This window comes from Balaenoptera borealis, assembly GCF_965194805.1.
Source record: "Balaenoptera borealis genome assembly, chromosome: 1".
NCBI lineage: Eukaryota > Metazoa > Chordata > Mammalia > Artiodactyla > Balaenopteridae > Balaenoptera > Balaenoptera borealis.
The window spans coordinates 152,723,264-152,743,314 of NC_138860.1; the positions used below are offsets into that span (position 1 = coordinate 152,723,264).

General features: G+C 40.7%; 1 protein-coding gene across 1 annotated transcript in view; it reads right to left on the reverse strand.

The window, feature by feature from the left end:
- ELAVL4 (ELAV like RNA binding protein 4) overlaps positions 1-5,017 on the reverse strand; it is a 143,520-nt gene extending 138,503 nt beyond the window's left edge. Inside the window, exon 1 of the mRNA XM_082371416.1 lies at positions 4,975-5,017. Coding sequence (XP_082227542.1) covers positions 4,975-4,992 — 18 coding nt within the window. The 5' untranslated portion in view covers positions 4,993-5,017. The remainder of the gene's footprint in view (positions 1-4,974) is intronic.
- Between the last annotated feature and the right edge of the window lie 15,034 nt (positions 5,018-20,051).

A 20,051-nucleotide genomic window follows, 5' to 3' on the forward strand; every position in this document is an offset into this window, starting at 1 on the left:
ACAAGTGTTTGTAATTAACATACTGTGGATAACTGTAAACTCTGTCATCACATTAATAAAATGTAAAAATTCCTAAAGCAACTGGGAGCTCCGTGGCAGCTGCAACATCAACACTGGCCACTTTGCCAGTTGTTCAGTGGCTGTACAAATTAGACAAACTGGTAGTAACACACATAATGCATTTGAGAGCCATTTTTGCACAACATAAGTTTATGTCTCTTTTTTTAGATAAGGATTTTTTTCTTTTCTTTAGATAAAATATCACATCCTGATGCATGAATATGTGGAGCTGAGATAAATTTCAGACTGGTAAGGGGACTAAACCATGAAGTGGGCAGTTTAGGTACCTCTGAGTAAACTATCACCAGGTTCTGATTTGAGTGAAGAAAGGTTACTTGTGCAGCAAATTTGGGTCCATAAATTCATGGCTTTAATATGTAGAAAATATGAATAGAGATATTAGTATAATTATTCTGTTGCAAAGATAACTGGAAAGTCAAACAAAGAGCTCAAATGACAGAACTAGGTATGAAGGTATCAAAGGGTTAAATGGTTTCTTTCCAGAAAGCCAAACCTTCTACCTCCACCACCCAAAGTGCTATAGAGTCAGAAAGATTAGGAAGCCACGGCACAGCCAATCAATGAAGGACATGATTTTTAGTCCAGTCACAGATTAAACTCAGCTTGGATAATGACCCTAACTCTGATTCAGCTGTAATCAGCCTCACATGTAAAAGGTGCGTGTGTGCGTGTGTGCGTGTTGATACCTGATGGATACGTTTGGGTTTCTTACTGCAACAGGGAAGTACAACGTCTAGTAAGAAACCCAAACATGTTTGGGTTTCTTACTGCAACAGGGAAGTACAACATCTAGATCAAAAACAAGAAGTAAAATCTGACTTGTTTCCTAGACTACGTACGGAGCTACAATATTTTGAAAGAACCAATACAGCTTTTTACTAGATAATGTGTTGTGGGCTGAATTGTGTCCCCCCCAGCCAAATTCATATGCTGAGGATCTAAACCCCCAGTACGTCAGAATACGACTGTATTTGGAGATAGGGCCTGTAAAGAGGTAATAACTGAGGTAAAATTAAGTCATATGAGTGGGCCCTAATCCAATATGATTGAAGAGAATTAGGACAGAGACACAGAAAGAGGAAAGACTATGTGAAGACAGAGAGAAGATGGCCATATACTAGCCAAGGAGAGAGGCCTCAGAAAAAACAACTCTGCCAACACCTTGATTTTGGACTGCAAGCCTCCAGAAGTATGAGTAAATAAATTTCTATTGTTTAAGCCACCCAGTCTGTGGTATTTGTTATGGTAGCCCTAGCAACCTAATACACCATGTATGATTCGTCTCATTATGCCATTGCATGAAAAGAAGAATGCAGTTTTAAAAATCCAGTTCCCAATCACAAATCACAAGCATGAATGTCAACGGATACCTCATTTATGCAGTATCATAAGGGAATAAATCATTCCACATTAAGTAAAATTTACCGGTAACTAAAGCTTGCCTCTTAACAAACCAAAGTTTCTAATCTAATCATATCAGATGGAAATCTTCCTAAAAATACATTGCTATATGCTATTCCCCTTTTAAAATAGAGCATACCATGATGCAACCCTTTTAAAGAATAAAATGGAAAATTCCAACAAAATTGGCAATTGTTATTCAGTACTCTAATTCAATTATTGCTTCTATTTAAGACTAAGACTAATTTCTCATGTCTTACTTTTGTAATTTGTTTGTCCCTCACTTCCAGCTCACCTTTACTGAAATTCCAGTGTGTCTCCTATCTTTCAGGCCTTCTAATCTGCTGCAGGCTGAGAAATTAGGGAACTAAGCATGTTAGAACTATGTCTCAAGTAAGAATAGAAGGCTTGAGGGAGGGTCCAAGGAGCTTGTCTGTGAGTAAACAAGTTAACATACTCTCTGTGGCATATTTTTGGTTCTCAGAAATGTTTTTGCTTCCATCATAGCTTTTGCCTGTATTCCTAAGGGCTACCATTGAAAAGTTATGACCACTATGTTTGGATGAGATTTTATTTTTACAATATTTTATTAATAATTACTGGCTTGTTTCCACTTCAAAAACTTTTCACAGCATCATTATAGTGAATTGACATTAAAATCTGTATAGTGTTGATTTCCATCTCCAAAAAAAGATGAATATAAATATAGCAATTTTAATAACAGCTGGCATATATTAGCATTTACCATGTGCCTGATACTGTGCTAAATGCACATTAGCTATCTCACTTAATTACCAGCAATGCAAAGAATTTACTGAAAGCAAGGGAAGGGATGCAAAATCACTATGAACTTTCAGGAATTGTGCTTACTGGATGGAAATATTATGCAAATGAGCATTATTGGATCAAATAAAACATTTTAATCTGGTTTTTACAAAGCTATTAATAAAAACTAATACCATATGCAAGTTCCAAATTAAATATAATCCTGGCACAAGCCAAATAATCATTCTTCTCCATGGACCATCACTCCTGACAACAACCTGAAAAATTATAGTTCCTTCCCTCCATGTTTCCTATGACCCAACATGAATTTATGAAGAAGATACGCTCAGAGGCAGAGGGGCCTCTGGAAATGAATCACTAGGTTATGCAGAATTACCTTGTTATGTCAACTCCTGCCTCTCAAAAGGGATGTATTTAACACATTTGGAGGTTAAGTTTTTAAATGAACTTTATTGAGATGTAATGCACATACAGTCAAATGCACAGATCTTAAGGGTTCAGTTTGATGAGTTCTGACAAATGGATACACCCTGCAGTCAACACCCCAATCAAAATATAGCGTATTTCAATTACCCCAGAAAATTCCCTTATGACCCTTTGCAGTCAACCTCTTTCCCCGACTATAGATAGGTATTTTTCAGCAGATATAGTAGCAGTGATGGTAATAGCTACTGTTATGGACCGTTAATAGGAGTATTTACTGAGTGCCCAACATGCCAGGCACTGTACATATATGGTATTCCATTTAATTCCCATGTCAAAGGCTGGTATTATCCCCATTAGTTCATTGGGAATGAAAGAGTGGGAAAAAATAGTAAGACCAAGAAATTGATTATGCAAGGTCACATAACAACTGAGTGGTGGGATAGACCTGAACCAAGAATATCTGAATTAGAATCCTTCGTGCTAAATTCTATTGCCTCTACACAAATGCTAAGGAGTTTTCTGTTAATTCAAAACACACTAAGTAGTGGAATTAGTGAGGCCACCAACTCTAACCCACAACCCCACCTCTATTACAATCACACCCAAGTACCTTATCGTATAAGCAAGCAAAGGTTTCAGAGGCTAATACTAATGATAACTAAAGAGGATTACTTACAAGTTCCCTAGCTAAAAACCTGCATGTAAATCCCTCATATACTTCTAAGGTAGTTAGGAGAGGGGGAAAAATCCTCTATATAGGTGGGTGGGTCACAACCCCATCAGCCCCAAGGAATAGTTAATGTTTCAGAAAATGAAGGGAAGGAATCCAACCATCACTGGTTCTTAGTCAACCACAATCCACTCTCCCTAAGAACCACAAGGACAGGCGCTGTGCAGCACTCGACTCTCACTTTATTAGGGAAGCACGGAGGCAAACATCTGGATTGAACCTTTTGATTCCTCATTACATTAATTTTATTCAGTGTTTTAAACTCAACCCACTCACATTTACAAAACACTTCACACAGACTACTTCCCTCATAAATGGAGCTCCATTCACATTTCACTTAAAACATCAAACTTATTCTGAAATGACTGAGGTTAAAGCCTGTTCAGTGTCAATTTGCAAGTATTATAAAATAATGAAAAACTAGGCGCAGAAATGCAAGAAGGTAATGTGAGGCAGCCTCTTCAAGGGGTTCTACTAAAATAAAGCAGCTTGGTAAGGGGCGCAGGCAGGCTTTCATGAACCCACAGGGCTCGTGACAAACTGTTGTGGAGCAGGTATTTGATTCCCCAGAGGGAAGATTTATGAGAATTACCACCCTTGAGCAGTACCGGCTAACCCTGGGGAATCAATATGACTCATATTCCCCCAAACCTGGAGTTGTTTTCCAGAAGTTCCTCTCCAAGGTTTCCCTGTGGTCTCCCTAAATCCGTTAACATATGTTGGAAGAGGGGAGGTTCTCTCTCTTTTAGAAACGAATTGTCTCCAGCAAGTTCAAGACTTCAGGACGTGTGTTTACTAAATCCTAAACGCTTGACAACCCCAGCCCAAAGAGAGACGAGTACAACACACAAATACACCCTACCCAACACCTGATCCTCCTTTTTCCTCCGCTAAACAAGAGCACTGCTCAGTGCAACGGAAGCGCCCGCTCAGTCTCATCTAGAAATATCCCAAGCCCCAGGTCGACAGCTGGCTGTAATAGGGGAAAGGCACTGGAGGGTGCTGCTTCTCGACAATTAGCGGGAGTCACACAGACAGAAGGGGCCCCCCTGAGGATGCGCGCCTGCTCGCCCAGCACTCTGGGGCCCCGCTCGCTCGAAGCCGCCCGGACTTTTTGGCGCCACCAGCTAGTTCAGCAAAGCCACTCCGAGGACAGCTCGGGAAAGGCGCAGATGGGAGTGGCGCGCGCGGGGCGGCGTCTTCTCCGCGGGGCTGGGTCGACTATCGCGGGGGGCGGGGTGCGCGGTAACCCAACTTTCGGTTGCCTCCCCTGAGGCAGGGGAAGTGTCTCGTGGCCCGCGGGGCAAGGAGCCAGAACCCCTCGGGAACAAAGTCGCCAGCTGGGCGGCGGAGGGGGTCGCCAGGAGTCCCCGGGCCAGGGGCGCGCGGGGGCGGCTCCCTCCTGCAAGGGCCCCTTCCCCCCCCCGAGAGTCCGGGTGGCGGGGCTGGGCGCCTGGAATGACCGAGTCACGGCCACGTGGCCGCGCGGTCGCGCGTGACAGCGGGTGGGCGGGGCGTCGGGGGCGCGGGGCCGGCCGAGGCGCGGCTACCTGGCTCTTGAGGCGCATCTTCTCCGCGGCGCGGTCCAGCCGGAGGCGGCGGAGGCTGGGCGGGGCGCGGCGGCAGGGAGGACGTCCGCGGAGTCGCACCGCGCTCGCTCGCTAGCTGGCTCGCTCCCCCGCTCAGCGCTGAGCGGTCGCTTCGCCACCCCCACCGCCGGCTCCAGGAGGCGCCTTACGCGGGAGTTGGAGGACCGATCCCTGCGGTTCCCGGCCCTGGCGCCTAGCATCGAGTTTATGCTCAAGAAGTTGAATGAATAAATCTCTTCTCCAATACTGCTGCCTGTGCTTAAATTTTAAGTGAGATAGCTTTTTTGGCAGTTCAAGTCCACCAACAACATTTGGACCGATGTTCTTGGCAAAACACTGTGCTGGGCTCCGAGGATTTGCAAACGTGACCAATTTGGAACCCTTAGAATAAATCTTACCCTTTAGGCGAAGGCGCACTAGAAAGGTGGCCTGTCTTTGGCAGAGTGTGAACACACTAACTGGATCCTTCAAGCCATGTTTGGCCAGTTGACTGGTGTCTAAGATATATCCAAAGTAAAGTGAGAAATGGAGACAATGATTAACATCACTAAATCCCAAACAAAACGACCAAGACTTTTGTGCTCTATGATTTCAGGTATAAATGTTTGTTGGCCTCAATGACTTGGGAGAGCCAAGTTGCTCTGTGGCCTCCTAAACCACACCAGACTTTTGAATAACACAGTGTTGGTCTGGTGCTGGGTAATCTGATGATCATTAAAAATGGGAAAGTCGCTTCTTGGGCCCTCCCTGACCTTTGTAAAACTTTCACACCCAGGGCCCAGAAACTCAGAAACTCACAGTTAGGTTGTTGAGAACGCCCATTATTGCCTAAAGGAAATCTACTTTGGTTCAAAATACAGGAAATACAGGTATGAGTAAGACTTACTGGTTGAAGTAAGCTTAGCATGGTAGAGTTAGAATGGAAATATTAAAGAATCATCTTATCTGATGTCTCTTTATAGGTGAAGGCTCTGAGGTCCTGAGAGGACCTGCCCAGGTCACAAGGGAATCAGGAGGAAAAACTGTAAAAGTTCTCCTAACCCCTGGTTTATTGTTTTATTTCACAATTCTCAGGATTCTCACATTTTCTGTTTTTAGGACTTGATCCATTCAGACCTTCACATAGACACAAACTAAAGAGGCTGCCTAGGTAATAGGAGGACTGGGAATGACAAACAAAACAAATTTGATGTTATTTTCATTATTATGATAGCTGTTAGTTATTGAGCACTTATGTGCACTTTCCATGGATTATCTCATTTAATCCAAGTTTTAAAAGGTGCAGTCTTAAAACTGAATAATCCCTGATGACTATAAGAGCTGTTTTCCCACAGTCTCCTTTGACTATGTAAAACAAAAGAGTTTTGTTCCTGAGCAGATGGGGATATACCAACTCAAAATTCTGCTAACTTGTATTCTTTGACCCAGTAGTTCCACTTTAATAAATTTGTTTTAAGGAAGTAATCATTAATGTGTTCAAAGACTTGGCCCTATGGTTATTTACTGTAGCATAGTTTGAAATATGCAAAAATTGGAAATAGTCTTTAATGGTCAACAAAAGGGACTGATCATCCATACAATGGAATATTCTGCAGACATTAAGAATGATACAGTCCATGAATATTTATCAACATGGGAAGATGTTCACAGTATATTTCAAAGTGAGAAAAGGAGGTCACAAGATTGTATCCTGTTTTTGAAAGGGTAGCAGTGGTTATTTTAGAAGGTGGTATTATGAGTGATTTTTATTTCTCCCTCTTTTGCTTATCTGTATTTTTTAAAATGTCAATAGTAAATAGTTATTGTTTTGGAATTAAAACAAATTTTGTTTTAATGAATGACTATCTCTGATTATTAGCAATGAGCAAGATATTGTAGGAAAGGCCAGCAGGCAAGAATTCAGGGCAGTTTAGCACAGTAAAGGACACAGTCTTAACCACTGTAGTTAGGGTATTAATCAGACCTAGTTTCTAGATCAGCTCTGCCCTTTTAAAAGTATGTCATCTTGAACAAGTTAGTTGGTTTTTCTAAGCCTAAAAGCAGTCATGACAATGATAGCTAACATTAATGAGAGTTTACTTTGTGCTGGGCACTGTGCTATGCACTCTGCTTACAATCTCATTCTCACATCAACTGATGAGGAAATTGAAGCTTAAGCTGAGGAAAGTTAAACAACTTGTCCGAGTATACACAACCAGATAAATACTCACATCATAATGTGGTTATGAGGGTTAAATGCAAGGGGGCACTTAAAGCACTTAGCTTAATATAGTGGCAGATATGCATATGTATATGCAGATGTATATACATACTTGATGCCAGTTGTTTTTTAATAATTTAGGCACAACCCTTGTAGCAAGTTCTGCTCTTTATAAAAATTTTAGTGCTCCAATCACCTCTCCAGGGAATCTACTTTGGTTATACTGTGGTGGGTAAGATTATGGGCTCTAAAACCTGTCTTGGTTTGAATACCAGCTCTACCACTTACTAGCTCTGTGATGAAGTTAAGTTACTTAACCCTCTTTGTACCCCAGTTTTCTCATCTGTAAGATGGGTATACTATTAGAACTAACTTCATGGGGGTTGTTCTGAGTATAAATGAGTTAACAGACAGAATGCAATAAGAACAGTGCATGGTGTACTTGGAGTTTTTTAAATGATTACATATTTTACAAATTGTAAGTTCTTTTTCACACTAATATAAAGATCTTAATACATGTTCCTTATATTGATATATGAACGTATTGTTATTTAATGCCAAAAGGTTATGTAAATGCAAAACGTGTCAGAATTCATAGTAGGAAGTAGTCCCCATTTAAAAGAAACCCATGTAGCATTTACATGTGCTCATATTACTAAAACAGACATCAAACCCAGAAACAAGATATACAAAAAAATACCAATTCTTCCAGTCTTAACTTTTCCAAAATCAGTTTAGCCATGGATTCTTCAAAGAAAACAATTTGGCATATTTAGGACTTTACTTTGTCATACATTTTATTATACTCAGAGATTCGAGCTATTCTCTGGATTTATGAGGTCTTTTAAAACAATTGAAAAATTCCACACAGAGATAAAAAATAATACATTTTCAATTTTATAATCAAATATGTTAAGGTAATACTACTTATGAAAAATATCTCATAAAAAGAGCAAATCATCCTTGTATTAAGAACCATGCTACAGGGAAAAAAACTGTTTCTCATCAATTGAAAATATATTTTAGACTATATATATATTCATATATGTGTGTGTATATATACACATTTAATTAAAGGTGATATATTAAATTATTAATTTTATCAGCATGATATTGCCTATCTAAAACAAGTGTTTTAGAATTATGTTCAATTCTCCAAGGTGTAATGATAATTTATATTCCTTCCCAATACAAACCATAAATGGAATCTATGATAATTTTACAATTACAAATCATATTGTGGCTCTAGGATAGTCAACTTGATGTAACAAAACAATTAGTAAGAGCATGGAAACTTACTTTCTTCCTTTGAAAGGCAATTCCTGTATTAAGGGCAATGTTATTTTTCTTTAGAAGTCCTGAATCTTCACACAAAGGCATTACAAGCTCATCGTGCACCTTAATTATAAGGACACCTGTGTTTCTTTGTTTATCTGGTAGGTTGGTCCTGAGGATTTGATTTGTCACATTCCTCCCTGTCCCGCCCTATTTCTCTCGTAATGAGAACAACTTAACAATACCATCTGCACAACCTCCAAGCCCCAAATAATGACTGGGGAGGAATACAGGTATTAGTTATGGTGGGGGAGCTCTTGTTGCTTAACCTTCATGTAAAGGGCTAAAATTCAGCGTTAGTAAGCATAAACTTGGGGAATATACTGATTTTAAAACACAGCATGAAACCCCACCCTTACCCTTCCACCTCCACCCCGTTCTCCCCCACCATCCCCACTACCTTCACCCTTCTCCCTGGGGAAGCAGTGTGATATTAGATGGAGTCAGATTAATCCCACCTCCATCATTCAGGAGCCCTGTGATCTTTGGCAGGTTCCTTTATCTCTCTGAGCCTCAGTTTCTATATAATAGAGATAGTAGTACTTACCTCATAGGTTGTTACGAAGATGATTTTTACTGTTAATGGAAAAAGTGTGTAAAGTAACTACTTAATACAAGTTGCTTCTCTTTCCTCTTTCCCCTCTGCATTGGGAACATTCAAAAAAGGCTCCAACTATGCACATCTATAGAAGAATAGGCATGTGTGAAGGTATGGATATTTGAGGGATTTGGGAATTTGATGTGAGATAGAAATGCATCTGTTGTCTTCATCATCAACATCTCCTGAAAGGGAATGAAAGAACCCCATTCATTAAACAAGTATTCATTAAGCACCTACTAGGTCTAGGCCTCCTACTAACCACTGGCAATAGAGTTGTCTTCTGTCCTCGAGAAGATCTCAGCCTTAGGGGACAGTAGATGAGAAATGACAGACTATGACAATTCAATATAACACAGTATAACAAGTACTAAAATTGAGAGAAGCACCAGGGACTGTAGAATAGGGGCATCCAAAGCAGCCCCTGGGAGAAGGGGTTAGGTGAGAGGAGGGTCTGGGAAGATTCCTGGGGGAGAAAAAATGATTCTAGAATTGAGTTTTGAAGAAGAAGCAGGAGTTAGAAGGTGAAAGACTGAATATCGAAGCTTGATAGAGGTGCCTTTAAAAAAAGACATAGCTGTGAAGTAAATGGTGTATTCCATTGTCAGAATGAGGCTACATTGTAGTGTTATGTATATGATGGATATAACAGAATTTGTGCATTCTCTGATCTTTCATCACATGAGATTTTAATGAGAACAAGGAATAAGCACTCTTTTTGAGTAAGCCCATGAGCATATGTTCAGAAACATTTGATTAGAGCCTCTGCTCTAACAGTTTTAACTATTCTTAGTTGCTCCTTAACAGTTGCAGTTTGCACTTAATAGATTAGATAATTGCTTATTAGTAGAAAACAACCCAGCCAATTATGACATGCAGGAAATGATAAGAAAAAGTGTATTCAGTCTTCATGTAGGTTTTAATGCTGGAAAGAACCTTAGAGATGGTTGATATCATCCTCATTTTACAGGCAAGAAAAGTCAGGTCCAGGGAAGCTCAGTGACCTGCCCAAGTTCTCACAGCTGAGAAGCAGAGCCAGGAATAGAACCCAGTTCTCTGGGCTCCCTGCCCATTGCTCTCAGCAATGACAGTGGCTACCATTTACTGGACATTTCCAAGGTTCTAACATGATAACTAAAATATCTAAGTATTATTTCATTTTATTGACATTTCTAATCTAATTTGAATCATTTTAGAATGCAGCAGGGAATAAGTACTTTTAAAAAGTAAATATTTGTTGTGTGGATACCAGTGAATGAAGAAATGCTGTTCACATAGATCTTGTTTCATTAGCTGGTTAATGTATTTCTTTCAAAGCTAACTTTAGTTTTATATACATCTTTCAGGTTTTGTTTCTAAGATTTTCCTCTAGGAGTTTGATTTAACTCAGTTCAATTTGACAAATATTTATTGAGTCCTTGTGAAAAGAGAAGCAAATCTTTCTTTTCTGTTGCATTTCCTCTGGATGTCAGGCTTCATGAGAGGCTGTGTCATGCCAGGAAAGAGCACAAGCTTGGGAGTCAAATAGGCTTTGGTTTAAATCCCAGCTCCACAACTAACCATCTCACGGATCTTGGAAGGTTACCTAACTTCCCATATCTGTAAAATTAGGGTGTGAATTAAATCTACTTTACAGGGTTGTTCTATGGATTAAAATGAATGAAATAAGTAAATGGAATCCATTTTATGCATGACCATTTGTTCTGCAGATTACTCACATTCATTAAGCTGAGCAGCATTCTGTTAAAGGTCATTTATTGTAATGTGTGGCAGATTGTAATTTCCAAATGTGGCTACAACAATATCTCCCTACCCACCTGCTCTTCTGCAATGTGACCTTGCTACTCCCTCACCAAGAGGGGAATCTAATCCCCTTTCTCTTGAATCTTGGTCATTCTTAGTGACTCTGGGTTGCACTATCCACTGTCCCTTCCTTCCAGCTGATAGGAATGCAAATGTCATGGTGGGAGCAGAGGTACAAGTTGGCAGGACAACAAACAGAAAGCCCCCGGAAACTTGATAATTATGTGTGTTGTCATAGCAGCCGTGGACTACATACCCAGACTTTTACATGACAGAGGAATGAACTTCTCTATCTTATTTAGGCCACTTATTTTGGACATTCCTGTCACAGCAAACCTACCAATATGCTAACCTACACAACTGGAGATACTAACATGAGCCTAAAGCGCCTGGCATAGAGCAGGTGCTCAGTAGTAAGTAGCTAGCACATTTAAAACACCAAAACCATCTACTGCCCTCCAAGACACAATCCCACCTTTCTGGGTGATTTTTATACCTGGCTCACTGACCTCTTCCACATAGCTTTCCCTCTATCTCTGCCTTCTGGGTCATCAACAGACAACAGTAGTCTTTTTAGTCACTTAATCCCACTAATCCTTGCACTCCTCACCTCCAGTGACTCACTTTCCCTCCATTTCAGCCACCAGCTTCACAATCAACTCCAGTCTTCATCATGGCACTAAATGGCTCCACCTGTATGTTCTAGAATTCTGCCATTTTTCTCTCTGGTTCCTGCTCTCAGTCACCTCTCTTACTCTCTCACTGCTACCAATCCAGTTTTCATCCCCTTCATGTTCCTATCCTGTGTGCCAATATGATTTCCTGACTGGCATTTCTACTGAGAATGGGCCACACAGTCAGCATTTCCCCTGCCACCCTAGAGTCCCACCCACCACCTTCATCTTCTGCCATTCCCACCTGGTCAGCCTTAGCCCAGGCTGGTCCAAGTGGGCCTCCACTGGATTCCCACTGCCCCTGTGCAGTCCTCTACCACAATTGGTGTCACTCTGCTTTATCAATTTCAGTCTGTGAGTCTGTCTCCCCACTAGACTATGAGCTTTTTGAGGTTGGAACCTGACTTATTTGTCTATGCAACTACACTTCCCAGTAAAAACATGTCTACTATTTGGAATGTCCCAGGTTTTCCCACCTCCATGCCTTTGCTTATGCCATTCCTCCCTGGGAATATTTTCCCCCATTGCCTCCTTCTAACATCAGACAAATCCAGGAAGTTTCATCTCAGATGCCACCTCCAAGAAGTTTTTCCCGATAGGACACTTTCCTCCTTTGAAGCTCCAAAGCATTTCCCTGGTATTTCTTTGCAGGCACTTTGACTTCGCGGTCAACTCAGTTACTGAGCACCGAGTATTCACTCAATGATATGCTGCCCACTTCATTCTTGGCTATCATTTACTCCTTATAAATACCCAATCATCCTGATTTTGCAGCTAAGGTAACTGAAACTCTGCAAGGTTAGGTGATTTTGCCCCAAGGCACACAGCTAGAAAGTGGTAGGACCATGATTCACTCCAAAGTCAGTGTTCTCATGCTGTGTTGCTCCACAACTGCTTTGGGCTTTTGTCCCTTGTGTAAATATCTTGTCTGTCTGTGTGAGTTCTTTGTGGGCAAGGGTTGTGTCTCTCACCTGTATATCTCCTCTAACATCTAGCCCAGCCTCTTGCAGATAGTGAATGCAACAAAATACACAGAAAATAAAATACTGATTCAGGGACTCTCAGAAAACACCTGCAAGACAGCGTTCAGACCCCTCTCTCCATTCCCACATCCCTGTCACTGATTCAAGGGCCCTGGCTGCCAATGGGCTCACACCTGACCCTTCCAGGAGCAGGTGATAATTCAGACAACCTCATTAACAATCTGTGGGGCTCCTGAACTAATTACAGTGGGGTTTTAACTATATTTCCCACAATTCAACAGCTTCTGTTGTTAACCTATAATGGTAGGATCTAGAGGAGAAAGAGTGGACAGGGATCTAGCTTTCTCCCATGCACGCTTTGTCCCCCCATAATGTTCCAGAGGCAAAGAACCTGTTAAAAATAAAGAAAATACATTAAATCAGCTACATAAATTGTGACTTATATCTCACAGTTTATTCATTCCTTGGCCGTGTAAACATTAGATTTTTAAAAGTTAAGGTGAATCTAAAAACAAAGAAAATTTATCAAGCTACCATTGACCGTGACAGAAAAAGCACGCCTTTCCCCAGTCATGTAGTTCCCATGGTACTTCAGCAATTACAAACATTCCTTCCCTCCTAAACATCACTCCTCTCCTAGGAAGTGAGGCCCAGGTCCCATAAGGTTCAGTGCGGTTTTGTTCAGTGTCTGTTTCCCCCATTTCACTTTGAACTTAAAGCTGGAATGCTATTAATTATTTCCTGTGAACCCAGCTCTTGGCAGAATGCTTAGCACAAACTATACATAGTGAATGTTTGTTGAATGAATAAATAATCTAGTTCGGTGTTATTTAAACTTTTTAAAAAACTGTGCACGGTGAAAAATATAATTTACATTGTCTCTCTCTCTCCCTCTGAAACAAAAATTTTATGAAACAATACTTACCTTTACTACTTGCAATGCACTGTGATGTTTGCTATTCAATCTTATACCTTCCTATTATTTTATTTCTTTTAATTTCTGGCTGTGACCCAATACATTGATTTATAACAAAACTAAGGCATTCCAAACTTAATTAGAATCATATTGGACTATGTACAGGAATTATATTTTATTTTGTTCATAGGTTATTTACCATCACCGTGTTTTATTCCTATTTTCAAGTGTTGAATGAGGACATAAATTAAAAATAAACACGAGGAGAAATCCTTTGCACAGAATAGGCAATAGCTCTCCTCCGCAGAGTCTCAGTGTTTAAAGTTTGCCTCTTTGCCTTGGAAACACCTTGAAAGCTTGGGATCAGAATGAGTCATTCTTGCCAGTGAGTGTTTCCCAAAATGTATGTGTCCATTCTTCCTTGAGCCACCAAGTAATAATAACACCTAACATTTACTGAGCACTCACTAAGTTCTAGGTACTATTCCTCTAATCGCTATATATATATATATATTAAATATAGAAATATATATCCTCAGTTAATCCTCACAAAACACGTTTGGGTAAGAACTATTATTATTCCCATTTTATAGATGAGAAAACTGAGGCACAGATGGACTCACATTGCTGGAAAACAGCAGAGCCAGTATTTGAACCCAGGCATCCTTAAAAGGATGTGTATATCATAGCTAGACTACGACATTCAAATCCTGTCTCTGCTGCTTAATAATTGTGAGATCTTGAGCAAGTTACTTAACATCTCTGTGCCTAGGTTTTCTCAACTATAAAATGAAGCTGATGATACTAATAATAGTTACTACCCACAAGATTTTTTGGGAAGATTAAAGCAGTTTATATATAATACTTAGAACAATGCCTGGCGCATGGTAAGCACTTATTAAGTTTTTGCTCTTAATATGATGGCTTCCTGCACTCTAAACCACTGTGCTAAGCTGGCTTTATAGATGTGGCTTCCACAGTGAGAAAAACACATGCACTGAAAGGAACCCTAGAGATCAGCTAGTTTCACTTGGTCATTTCGTAGATGAGGTTGGTCTGAAGAGGAGAAGGGGTTTGTTTGTTCAAATGTATGTGGCAGAGCTAAGCCTAGAACTTGGGTATCCAGTGTCCGCATCTAGTGCCCTTTCCACCACTCAGCCTCTCTCTCTCCCTCATGTATTTAGTCCCTTGGTTTCTTGTGAACACTGCTATCCTGTGCTCTTCACTTTCTCCACATAATTTTGTTGCTGGGGAGAAACCTAAGTGCTGGATACTGGGGAAATTCTTTGACTCAATCAGGCTATACCACAGCATCCTGCTTTCTATGTTTGTTCATTGCAGGTATTTAGTACTTTATTACAACATATAAAGTTAGAAAACACAAAATTTGCAGGAAGATAGACCTGCCAACTTTGGCTCTCTCACTAATTTCTCTGTGCCTACATTTACTCTTCTGGTGCCTCTCTCATCCCCAGCTTAGCGTGCTACCTTGGCTTCCTCAGAACTTCCTGTATCTTTTCCTACCCCTGTAGTCCGTTCCCACAGCAGTCTGAGTGAGCCTTTTAAAAAATATGATTATGTCACTGCTCTGCTCAAAACCTTTCAATGGTTTTTCATTCTCTGTGGGGCAAGGAGCAAAATCCTTAAGATGGTTTACAAGACCCTCCTTGTCTTGACTCCTGCCACCTCTCCCACTGCACTGACCCTCAAGCCTGCATTCTCCTTTCACTTCCTTGAAAGCACCCTCTTCTCCTCTCCCCCACCACAGGAACTTTGCAAATTCTGTTTCCTTTATCTTAACTGCTCTTCCTTGGGGCTTTATGCAGTTAATGCCTATCTTTCGTTCAGCTTTTTCAGTGATTTATTTTAGTTCCATCAACACCTGCTCAGGGAAACCTACCTTTTTCTAAGTGACTTTGTAGAGTTTATTATTTTAATAATTTTACTGCTTTTGGTTATTCCTTGATTAAACTCCATTTCATCCACTAAGATTATCAACTCTGTGAGGATCAGAATATTATCTTCTTTCTCTCTAATTCAAAGCCTGTTATATATTAATTAGGCTTTTTTGCCATGCATCTAACCTACATTATATCTAATTGTCATAATGATCCACAAGGTAGGTCTAGTGTGTCATTTATACATGAGGAAATTGAGAATCAGGAAAGTTAAATAACTCACTATAAAGTCTTACAGCTAGTAAGTGGTGAGGTTGGAATTTGAATTCAATTTCTTCTAGTTCCAAACTAGTATTCCTTACTTTACACTGTATTGCCTGTGACTAGGACGCTTTTAATCTTTGTTATTTTTGTTGTTGTTGTGAAAAAAGAAACTGTTTTAAAAGTATGTTAGCCAAATGCAAAATTTCTTTCCTGGATATGTATGTATTTTTGATAGGGAGGAAGGCAAGAATTGTATATCCACATAACTATCTTTAGAAAAAGATTACCAGGGAGACCTTCAAGATGGCGGAGGGATAAGATGTGGAGATCACCTTCCTCCCCACAAATACATCAGAAATACATCTACATGTGGAACAGCTACTACAGAACACCTACAGAATGCTGGCAGAAGATCTCAGACTTCCCAAAAGGTAAGAAACTCCCCCACGTACCTGGGTAGGGCAAAAGAAAAAAGAAAAAACGGAGACAAAAGAATAGGGACGGGACCTGCACCATTGGGAGGGAGCTGTGAAGGAGGAAAGGTTTCCACACACTAGGAAGCCCCTTCGAGGGCGGAGACTGCGGGTGGCGGAGGGGGGAGCTTCGGAGCCACGGAGGACAGCACAGCAACAGGGGTGCGGAGGGCAAAGCGGAGAGATTCCCGCACAGAGAATCGCTGCCGACCAGCACTCACCAGCCCGAGCGGCTTGCCTGCTCACCCGCCGGGGCTGGGAGCTGAGGCTCGGGCTTCAGTCGGATCGCAGGGAGAGGACTGTGGTTGGCTGCGTGAACACAGCCTGAAGGGGCTAGTGCGCGACGGCTAGCCAGGAGGGAGTCTGGGAAAAAGTCTGGAACTGCCTAAGAGGGAAGAGACCATTGCTTTGGGGTGCGCGAGGAGAAGGGATTCAGAGCACCGTCTAAACAAGCTCCAGAGACCGGTGTGAGGTGTGGCTATCAGCGTGGACACCAGAGAAGGGCATGAAATGCTAAGGCTGCTGCTGCAGCCACCAAGAAGCCTGTGTGCGAGCACAGGTCACTATCCATACCTCCCCTCCCGGGAGCCTGTGCAGCCTGCCACTGCCAGGGTCCCGTGATCCAGGGACAACTTCCCCAGGAGAATACACGGTGCGCCTCAGGCTGGTGCAACATCATGCTGGCCTCTGCCGCTGCAGGTTCACCCCTCATTCCATACCCCTCCTTCCCCCACCCCGGCCTGAGTGAGCCAGAACCCCCTAATCATCTGCTACTTTAACCCCATCCTGTCTGGGCTGGGAACAGATGCCCTCAGGCGACCTACATGCAGAGGCAGGGCCAAATCCAAAGCTGAACCCCAGGAGCTGGGCGAACAAAGAAGAGAAAGGGAAATTTCTCCCAGCAGCCTCAAGAGCAGCGGATTAAATCTCCACAGTCAACTTGATGTACCCTGCATCTGTGGAATACCTGAATAGACAAGGAATCATCCCAAAATTGAGGCAGTGGACATTGGGAGCAACTGTAGACTTGGGGTTTGCTTTCTGCATCTACTTTGTTTCTGGTTTTATGTTTATCTTAGTTTAGTATTTAGAGTTTATTATCACTGGTAGATTTGTTTATTGATTTGGTTGATCTCTTCCTCCTTTTTTTTTAATATATAGATATAAATGTTCTTTTCCTTTTTCTCTTTTTGTGAGGGTGTATGTGTATGCTTCTTTGTGTGATTTGTCTGTATAGCTTTGCTTTTACCATTTCTCCAAGGGTTCTGTCTGTCTGGTTTTTTTTTTTTTTTTTTTTTTTTTTAAGTATAGTTTTTAGCACTTGTTATCATTGGTGGATTTTTTTCTCGGTTTGGTGGCTCTCTCATTCTTTCTTTCTTTTTATTACTTTTCAATTTTTTTAATAATTATTTTTTATTTTAATAACTTCACTTTATTTTATTTATTTATTTATTTATTTATTTATTTATTTCTCCCTTTTCTTCTGAGCCATGTGGCTGACAGGGTCTTGGTGCTCCGGCTGGATGTTAGGCCTGAGACTCTGAGGTGGGAGAGCTGAGTTCAGGACATTGGTCCACCAGAGACTTCCTGGCTCCACGTAATATCAAAGAGCGGAAGCTCTCCCAGAGATCTCCATCTCAACACTAAGACCTAGCTCCACTCAACAACCAGCAAGCTACAGTGCTGGACACCCTATGCCAAACAACTAGCAAGACAGGAACACAATCCCACCCACTAGCAGAGAGCTGCCTAAAATCATAATAAGGTCACAGACACCCCCAAAACACACCACCAGACACAGTCCTCTCCACCAGAAAGACAAGAGTCAGCCTCATCTTCCAGAAAACAGGCACTTGTCCCCTCCACCAGGAAGGCTACACAACCCACAGAACCAACCTTAGCCACTGGGGGCAGACACCAAACACAACGGGAACTACGAACCTGCAGCCTGCGAAAAGGAGACCCCAAACACAGTAAGTTAAGCAAAATGAGAAGACAGAGAAACACACAACAGATGAAGGAGCAAGGTAAAAACCCACCGGACCAAACAAATGAAGAGGAAATAGGCAGTCTACCTGAAAAAAAGAATTCAGAATAATGATAGTAAAGATGATCCAAAATCTTGGAAATAGAATAGACAAAATGCAAGAAACATTTAACAAGGACGTAGAAGAACTAAAGAGCAAACAAACAATGATGAACAACACAATAAATGAAATTAAAAATTCTCTAGAAGGAATCAATAGCAGAATAACTGAGGCAGAAGAACGGATAAGTGACATGGAAGATAAAATAGTGGAAATAACTACTGCAGAGCAGTAAAGAAAAAAGAATGAAAAGAATTGAGGACAGTCTTAGAGACCTCTTGGACAATATTAAACACACCAACATTCGAATTATAGTAATCCCAGAAGAAGAAGAGAAAAAGAAAGGGACTGAGAAAATATTTGAAGAGATTGTAGTTGAAAACTTCCCTAATGTGGGAAAGGAAATATTTAATCAAGTCCAGGAAGTGCAGAGAGTCCCATACAGGATAAACCCAAGGAGAAACACGCCAAGACACATATCAATCAAACTATCAAAAATTAAATACAAAGAAAAAATATTAAAAGCAGCAAGGGAAAGACAACAAATAAAATACAAGGGAATCCCCATAAGGTTAACAGCTGATCTTTCAGCAGAAATTCTGTAAGCCAGAAGGGAGTGGCAAGACATATTTAAAGTGATGAAAGGGAAAACCTACAACCAAGATTACTCTACCCAGCTAGGATCTCATTCAGATTTGACAGAGAAATTAAAAAGTTTACAGACAAGCAAAAGCTAAGAGAATTCAGCACCACAAAACCAGCTTTACAACAAACGCTAAAGAAAGTTTTCTAGGCAGGAAACACAAGAGAAGGAGAAGACCTACAAAAACAACCCAAAACAATTAAGAAAATAGTAATAGGAACGTACATATGGATAATTACCTTAAATGTAAATGAAAAAAATGCTCCCACCAAAAGACATAGACTGGCTGAATGGATACAAAAACAAGACCCATATATATGCTGTCTACAAGAGACCCACTTCAGACCTAGGGACACATATAGACTGAAGGTGAGGGGATGGAAAAAGATATTCCATGCAAATGGAAATCAAAAGAAAGCTGGAGTAGCAATTCTCATATCAGACAAAAGAGACTTTAAGATAAAGACTATTACAAGAGACAAAGAAGGACACTACATAATGATCAAGGGATCAATCCAAGAAGAAGATATAACAATTGTAAATATTTATACACCCAACATAGGAGCACCTGAATACATAAGGCAAATGCTAACAAACATAAAAGGGGAAATCGAAAGTAACACAATCATAGTAGGGGACTTTAACACCCCACTTTTACTAATGGACAGATCATCCAAAATGAAAATAAATAAGGAAACACAAGCTTTAAATGATACATTAAACAAGATGGACTTAATTGATATTTATAGGACATTCCATCCAAAAACAACAGAATACACTTTCTTCTCAAGTGCTCATGGAACATCCTCCAGGATAGATCATATCTTGGGTCACAAATCAAGCCTTGGTAAATTTAAGAAAACTGATATAGTATCAAGTATCTTTTCTGACCACAACGCTATGAGACTAGATATCAATTACAGGAAAAAATCTGTAAAAAATACAAGCACATGGAGGCTAAACAATGCACTATTTAATAACCAAGAGGTCACTGAAGAAATCAAAGAGGAAATCAAAAAATACCTAGAAACAAATGACAATGAAAACACGACGACCCAAAACCTATGGGATGCAGCAAAAGCAGTTCTAAGAGGGAAGTCTATAGCAATACAATCCTACCTCAAGAAATAAGAAACATCTCAATAAACAACCCAACCTTACACC